General features: G+C 47.9%; 1 protein-coding gene across 1 annotated transcript in view; it reads right to left on the bottom strand.

Annotated features, from left to right (window-relative positions):
- PSMG4 (proteasome (prosome, macropain) assembly chaperone 4) overlaps nucleotides 1-8,694 on the bottom strand; it is a 28,821-nt gene that overhangs the window by 11,256 nt on the left and 8,871 nt on the right. The window contains exon 2 of the mRNA XM_006870574.1: nucleotides 3,202-3,544. Coding sequence (XP_006870636.1) covers nucleotides 3,202-3,544 — 343 coding nt within the window. The remainder of the gene's footprint in view (nucleotides 1-3,201; nucleotides 3,545-8,694) is intronic.

Below are 8,694 nucleotides of genomic sequence, written 5' to 3' on the forward strand. Positions count from 1 at the left end.
AGAGTATGGGGGGAAAGAAAGAGTCCCCACTGAATAGCTGTCATCTTGTCTAAGTGGGTCTGGTGAAAAGAGATGGGGATAAGATTCGTAAGATTCAATAGTGATTAATTGTTATCATGACTAATTGCGACTGTTACAATTGTAAAGGTAAAAATTTTATAACAAAAAGGGGAGTGGTTAATCTTACAGTCCAGAAACAGAGGACCCTAGGACCATCAAGAGAGGAACTCACAAGCAGAATGAGGGACCTTATCCAGAGAAGAAGCAGCGCCAGAGATGGGGGCAGAGGTGGGGGCATGGAGAGGGGGAGCGGCTAAGGACTCTAGATCCATGGACTAAGAGCTGGTGGACAGGAGCAGACTTGCAGAATGTGCCCTTTGGAGATGTAAATTATTATATAGGCCTGAGTGGTTTTTTTGTTTGTTTGTTTGTTTTTAAAACGCTAAAGTGGATAGAGAGAAATACAGTTAACTGATGGTACATGGACGGGATTATAATCATTGTAATGAAACAAGGTGTATGATCTGTTGAATGTAAAACTGATGACCTGCCCTGTAAACTTTCACTCAATCCACAATAAAAAACCTTAAATAAAAAACTAGATGGCTATGATCAGAAAAATGGAAATGTGTTGGCAAGGATGCACAGAAATTGGAACTCTGGTACCATGCTGGTGGAAACATAAAATGGTGCAGCCACTGTGAAAAAGGTTGGCAGTTCCTCAAAAGTTAAACAGAGAATGATTACACGGCCCAGCGAGTCTACTCCTAGATAGTCTGGAGCCTTGAGAGCGTGACTGCCAAGAGTGAACACCCATGTCTGTTGCTGTCGCTGTTGTTAGGTGCCATCAAGTCGGTACCGATTCACAGAGACCCGAGACACCCACGTCCAGGGTACTCAATATTACCACTCAGCAGAACTGGACTCTGGGCAGGTGTATTAACTGAGGCATGCATGCTACCTACCTGACCCTGGAAGACTCTGAACTTCCAAGTGGGAAGATACATCCGTCTGGGGGCTGTGAAGGGGCCTTGGTGACAAAGCAGGCTAAACATTGGGCAGCTAACCAAAAGGTCAGCTGTTCAAACCACCAGCTGCTCCATGGAAGAATGAGGAGGTATGCTCCAATGAAGATTGTTGTTGTTGTTTAGTGCCGTCGAGTCAGTTCCAACCCATAGCAGTCCAGTATAGGGTTCCCAGGGAGCAGCTGGTGAGCTTGAACCGCTGACACTGCAGTTCAAGCTGACTTTGCCGTCCAGCACATTAGTCCACAGCGCCACATCAGAACCCTACTCTGTCTTAAACGGTCTCTAGGACTCGCCTCAAGAGCACGTGCCAGAGCGTACAAGGAGCACAGAGGAGCTGCAACTGGCTTTGAGGGTCCCTGTTCTTGCCAGGGCACCGCCCGGGGCTCCCATGTGGCCTCATGTGGCCTTTGACCTCACCTGTTAATTATAAAGCCTCAGGGGTACAAAGGAAAGAGTTCCAAGTATCACACTGCAAATATCACCACCCAGCCCTTCTAGACCCAGTCAGTTCCTCTCTGAACTTACACAGGCTCAAAGGGCCACCAGGCAGCACCCACTCAACACACACAGGAGAGGGCGGGAGGGGCAGGAGAGAGCAGTGTCCAGGGTCAGATGCTCTCCCCTCCCAGGAGCCTTCCTGAGGTCACTCCCCTCATTTCCCACTACCCGTGGGGACCCTGTAAGACTAAAACCCTACTACTTGATTGGCTTTGGGGTTAGTCTTCCCCACAAGACAACAGGAGGTGTGAGTCTCATTCATTGGCTAAGTACTGCAACAGCGAGTGGTTTCCACATGTCAGAGTCCTGGTTTCCACATGTCAGAGTCCGGGGACGGGAGGCAGACAGCAGGCTGCATAGGGGACAGCAAGTTGGATGTGCCAAAGAAGCAGAGGAAGACCGGATCTGGGAGGCAGGGAGTCAGCTCATGCAGGGCCTCCCTCTTAAAGGCTCTGAGCCCAGCAGTGACCATCTGACTAGAGCCTGAAAACCACCTGCTGCTGTTTCCTGGAGAACGAGCTAGGAAGCAGAGCAGGGAAAGGGGCCATGATAGAGGAGGCTTGCCTCAGGGTGGAAGAAGGGAGAGAGGTAAAGGCATGGTTGGATTCCAGATATGTTCTGACTGCGGTCATAGTGCCGATTCCAACTCATGCATGACAAACCCATGTGTTAGGGAGTAGAATTGCTCCGTAGGGCATTCTTGACTTTTAGGAATCGGACAGCCAGGCCTTTCTTCCGCAGCACTGCTGGGGGGAGGTTGTTCAAATGGGCAGCTTTTAGGTGAGTAGCCCAGCACACACACTATGGACTCTCCAATGTTTGGTGAGTTAAGTGTGAAACAGGGATGGGGATGACTACAAGGTTTCTACACTGAGCACCCAGAAATGGGTACGGCTATGGGAAGGGCCCTTGTTCCCAGGAGAGAGAGAGAGCAAGAGTCTGGTCTTTAACATGTGAGGTGTGGGGTGGCTACTAGACGTCCCAGTGGAGACACAGAAGTCTAAAGTTCCTGAAAGAGATCGACACTGGATACCGAAGCGTACCCCAAAATACAGATAGGATGAGAGAGCTAACAGACAGCACCCCTAAGAAGGGAGGGCAGCCAGAGGGTGAGGATGAAGCTCGGGTTCCTTCCAGCTGACACTGAGGGGTACGGAGTAGGAACCAGCAAGGACCCAGGAAAAGGCTGAGTGACTCCCCCGTCTCGCGGGCAGACCCTATGAACCTCGAGAGGAAGGAGGGGAGTCCTACGTGGTGGTAATAGTGTACCCAGACGCCCGCTCCGGAGCCACACTCCTACTTCCAGAACCCCCCAAGTCCTGCCCTGGCCTCTCCCACGCACACACATCGCACAATTTACTCCCCAAGCCTTGACAAACCCCAACACACACTGGTCCCTGGACTCCCCAGCAGCCTGCCCTTCCAACACGCACCGAGACCCCTCGGGCTCCCCCAGCAGCCTGCCCCGCACAACCTCCACTCTGCACTTCGACACGCACCGATGCCCCTCGGGCACCCCTGCAGCCTGCCCCGCAAAGCCTGCGCTCTGCACGCCGACACGCACCGCGGCCCCCGGGCTCCCCCTCCACCTTGCACTCCGACACGCAGCCCGCCCCCCAACCCCCACCGCGGCCCCCGGTCTCCAGCGTAACCCGCCCGCACGCCCGGCACTCACATAGCGGTTGCACATGGCTACAGAGAGGTTGCGCAGGTGCGGCGTGGCGCCCACCCACAGGAAGAGCGAGTCTGTCAGCCGCATGACGTGAAAGTGCACAAGCTGCTCCCACAGCCTCGCGCTGAAGTTGTGCAACGACACGTCTTCGCCCGGGACGCCCGGCCGACCCTCCATGCTCTCGAGCGTCGCCACCCAGGCGGTTCCGAAAGCTCCCGCGAGCACCGCCCACACTTCCGGGTTGTGGGGCGGGGCGGGGCCGGCGATTTCCAGACCTTCTTCCGCTCCAATTTGGGTGCAGGCCTTCTCCTCGACCTCCTTCCGGCTTCCGGTCTCTCCTTGGTTTCTGGCGCATTGCAAGAGGAGCTTGTACCTAACCCATGGTCTCTGCAGCGCTCGCTCTCCTTTGTTCCCTCAGCCCATACCTGTCATGGTTACTGTGTGTGAATCAAAACAATATGCTGAAGCTACACACAACGTCTTCCCGGTCCTTAAAAAAAGAAATGTCACTTCTGATCATAAAGGATTTGGCTTTGGTTTACCAAGTCCGCCTATGGGCTCTGTAACCGGAACCAATCCTTGCACATCAACGGGTCTTTGACATAGCCTCAAAAATAATAACCAAACCGGCTGCCACAGAGTCTATTTCAGCCCCTTGGGTGAGACTCTAGAAGACACAATAGAAGAGCTGCTTGGAGATCCCAAAGCTCAGACAGCCTCATAGTTCTCACCAGGCCTTAAGAGTGGGAATGAGGAAAGTTGTGTTATGTTGGTGGGAAAATGTGTAGCAGTTTATAAAACTTAAACCCTGTGAGAAACGTCAATACCAACAAATGCTTAAGTAAGCCAACCTGTACTTATTTTAGTGATAGTGAAGTTTCCTTTATTCAATTTTGCGAAATCAGGCGCCCAAGCCTGGTTAGACATGACACGGGTAGACGCATCACATGGCCAGCTGGAAACAGTTTAATTCCCCTGGCTAGGAAAAGCCCCCCCTCCAGTTCCCCTTTTACTGGGTACTGTGGAGTTTACAATCTATCCCGAAAGTTCTATTTTCCCTCCCCTCAGTTCTGCAATCTAGCCTGAATGGTGCCCATGGTCTTCATGACTGTATTCTTATTTAAAGTTAGCGTAGTGGTTACAAGTTGCGTTGGGCTGCCAACCTCAAGGTCAGCAGTTCGAAACTATCAGCGGTTCCACGGGAGAAAGATGAGGCTTTCTGCTCCTGTAAAGATTTACAGCCTGGGAAACCCTGTACAGGGTCGCTATGGGTCGGAACCAACTCCACGGCACTTAACAACAACAACAGTCCTACAACAGATTTATTTCCCCACTTCCCCCAGTTCATCTTGCTTACATATTTCTGGGTGTTCCCTGGGTGTGAATTAACAACCTATGCCTGGTCTAGCAATCTCATGAACCCTTTATTCCTAAAGATGGACCATCTTGAGACTTTCTCACGCTCCTAAACTGGATCATGGCCAAGAAGGAACCTGAGGCTAATCTTTCAACCTCTTAAGACCCAATTTCCTCATCTGTAAAATGGAAATAATAAGTACCTTAAGGTCAGCAGTTCAAAACCACGATCCCCACAAAGGGAGAACGATGAGGCTTTCTGCTCCCGTTAAGATTTAGGACTTCAGAAAACCTGTAAAGGTTTGTTATGACTCAGAACCAATTTGGCACAGCACCATCATCTAAGGGAGGTAGAAAGGACTAGGAGAGTCCAAGGTGACTGGTGGCCAGGTTTCCTGCAGAAGGACCCTCTAATTACAGTAACTTGGGTCACTGCCAATCTGAAATAAGGGTGCCTTCAAAGGATTGAGACAGTATGCATGACAAAGCAAATAGGTTCCATTTTGATGGACTGTGTTGATTCACCATTGGGGTTGTATTGGAGAAGGGTGGGGAACCTTTTTCCTGGCAAAATTTATAAGATCCAGTAAAGATTTTTAAATTAGCCTGCTATATTTGTTCAAACATTTAATTAACTCACCCAACTGCACGGCACATAACCACTTCCACCAATGTGATGGTTGGAACTGCAGTTGCCTTGGCAGGATCAGACCGAGCCACAGGCCTGACATGCCCCCAACCCTGCCTAAAAGCTAAAATACTAGAATTAGAGCACTTGGATTGTGGAAGACTGCTGTCTACTGTGGGAACCCTAGCTTCATTTTGAGTTTTGACACAAGTTCAGATGCCTTTTTAAGTTCTTTCTAACCATTAAACCAACAAGGTGGCTGATGCTTAGACAAATCTGGGGCAAACCTAGGTAAGGGTAACTTTATCCTCAGAGAAGAGTGTATCTAAAACTGAATGACATCTTGACTAATTGCCACTGTCACCACTGTAAAGGTAGAAGTTTTGTAGCAAAAATGGGTGAGTAGTTAATCTTACAGTCCAGGAACAGAGGACCCTAGGACCAGCAAAGAAGAAAAGCATGAGTGGAAAGCAGGACCCTATCCAGAGAAGCAGTGATGCCAAAGATGGAGGCAGAGATGGGAACATGGAGAGAGGGAGCAGCTGAGGACTCTAGATTCATGGAAAGAGAGGGACTGGGTGCTGGCGGCCAGGAGGCAGACTTGCAGAAGGTGGCTTTTGGTTGTTTAAATTATTATATATTCCTGAGTGTGTCTGTGTACATCTCCCCACCTCCCACACCTCCCAAAAAAGAAAAAGAAAAAAAAACACAGAGGGAATAGAAGCAAATACTATTGAATGATGATGCACAGAGGAGATTATAGCCATTGCAATGAAACAATGATTTGAAGCTGATGTTCTCCCATGTAAACTAACACTCAGTTCACAATAAAGCAAAGCACTGCTTAAGAAAAAGAATAAAGGTTGGAGGCCTCTCACTCCCCGACTTCAAATTTTACTACACGGCTACAGTGGTCAAAACAACTTGGTACTGCTACAAAGAAAGATACATAGATCAGTGGAACAGAATTGCGAATCCAGAAATTAACCCATCTACATACAGCCAAATGATTTTTGACAAAACACCTAAATATATCGTATGGGGAGGTGATAGTCTCTTCAACAGATGGTGCTGGCAGAACTGGAAAGTGATATGCAAAAGATTGAAACAAGACCTTCACCTCACACCTTATACAAAAACCAACTCAACATGGATTAAAGACATAAATGTGAATCTCAGAATTATGAAGGCCATCAATGAAAAAATAGGGACAAATGTGAGGGCACTAATTCAGGGAATACACAGACTACCAAACATTTTGAAAACCACACAAACAAAAGTAGACAAAATAGATGGGTGGGACATACTAAAAATTAAAAACTTATGTGCGTCAAAAGACTTCACCAGTTCACAATAAAAACTTTTTAAAAAATGCATGACATCTCCCAGGTTTGCCCAGCGAGAGACACTTGTGCCCTAAGACTTCTAAGACTTGCAGAGAACCAGGGGACTTGCCTGGGCATGTCCTTAATGATAATAACTCGCTTGGAGTTAAAAGTTGGGATGCTGGTGGCTGTGCCTCACAGTCGTGGGTCAGTCCCCAACCACCATGTGACTGGCCAGTCTACCATGTGTACAGAACCCATTCACGGCCCTTCCTCCACTTCTGCAATTCCGCATACAACAGCAATGAAATGACCTGCCACCACTCATGATTTTGTGATGATTTCCTGTGTTTTCTATCATCTATTATAAGCCCATAGCCGTCAATCAGCAAATTGGATTTTGGCCTGTGTACTGTGTGCATGCTGATGGTTTCCCTACTTCTGGTGGGGTTACAGGAAACTAGAAAATCATGAAATATAATATTAAAGCAATTCATTACAGGGTGGAAACCACCTCCAGGGGAGATACTCCAGGGGTGGCAGAGATCCACAGTCCACCAGATTTCCAAAAAGGGGTGCTGAAAACTGGTTAAAGGGAAGGCTAATGGGTTGTTGTTGTTGTTGTTAAGTCGGTTCCAACCCATAGCGACCCTGTATAGGGTTTCCAAGGAGCAGCTGGTGAGCTTGAACCACCAACTTTGCAGTTCAAATGACTTTGCAGTCTGTCGCATTAGCCCACAGCGCCACACCAGGACTCCAGGTAGCTAACAGCATCCTCTGGGTAGCTAAACAGGGAGGGAGGATTCGTAAACCAAGGAGATGGTTTGGCGTTTTCTATCTGGTTTATATCCTTCCCACATGACAAGAAGACAGATATTTTTTAGCCCTTGTCTACATTCTGCCCTACTGTTCTTTGCATTTGGGAGTTCTTTGTTTGTTTTTATGGTTCTATTGATCTTTTTCTGCTGCTGCCTCAACTGATCTTTTTCCTCAGTAATTTTCCTCCTGTACCCCTCACCCTATCATCCCCCCACCCACCCACACCTCCAGAGAGACCTGCAACCAGAAATCTGCTTTGGGACAAGGGATTGTTCGTACACTTCAGTGCTGTGGAGTCAATTCCAACTCATAGGAACCCTCTATAGTGTTTCCGGGAAGCAGCTGGTGGGTTTGGACCACTGACCTTGTGGTTTGCAGTCCACTGCTTATCCTACAGTGCCACACTGAAGTCTGGCAGAGGGATGGAGGTCTCATTTTCTTGGAGAAACTTCCAGCTGGCACTGGGTCATAGGCCTGCCTAACACAGTAGAAGTCTCTCTCTGCCTGTGCTGAGGGCCCTGGAGGAGGCATGGCAGAAGGTGGTAATCTTGTAAAGTCAGCATTTGTAGGTGAGGATTCTGGAACCAAGAGGAAATGAATCTAGTAAATACTGAGGGGGCAAGGCCCAAGTTGGTTGGTTGGTTGGTTATGTGACATGGAGTCGGTTCCGACTAATAGCGACCCTGTACAGGGTGTCCGAGGCTGTAAATCTTTATGGGAGCAGATAGCCTCATCTTTCTCCCACGGAACAGCTGGTAGTTTCAAAATGCAGACCTTGCGGTTCACAAGGTCGTAACCAGATTCGTAACCAGAGCTCCTTAAGGGCCAAGTAGTAAGATGCATATGAAGAAGGAAAAAACAGTGAGAAGACTGAAGCCAAGAACTCCAGTACTGGCTTCCCATAGAGCCAGTAAGGCCTGGTGTAGTTTGGGTGTCCTAAGGTCTTGGAACCTAATGGCAATGTCCTGTTTAAGGCTTAATAAAAGGGTCTCTATAGTATATATTTGACAGGGTTTAAATTAGACCTATCAGAGTTCTGCTTTTTAAATTGAAGATTAAGAGGATATATGTTTTTATAGTTTTTTTCTATTTGCTAATTATCCATGCTACAATAAAATAGTTAATTACTAAGTCAATATTTCTACAGTTTTATTAAGGTATAATTGACATATAGTAACTGCACAGATTTAAAGTATGTAATTAAACAGTACAAAGAGACAATATTCTAAATTCTGCTTTGGTAAGTAGTGACTTATTGTTAGGTTCTATCAAGTTGCTTTTAACTCATAACAACCCTACGCACAACGGAACCAAGCACTGCGCGGTCCTCTGTCCTCCTCCCAATGTTGCTGCACTTGAGCCCACTGC

This window comes from Chrysochloris asiatica, unplaced genomic scaffold (assembly GCF_000296735.1).
Source record: "Chrysochloris asiatica unplaced genomic scaffold, ChrAsi1.0 scaffold00144, whole genome shotgun sequence".
NCBI classification, from domain to species: domain Eukaryota; kingdom Metazoa; phylum Chordata; class Mammalia; order Afrosoricida; family Chrysochloridae; genus Chrysochloris; species Chrysochloris asiatica.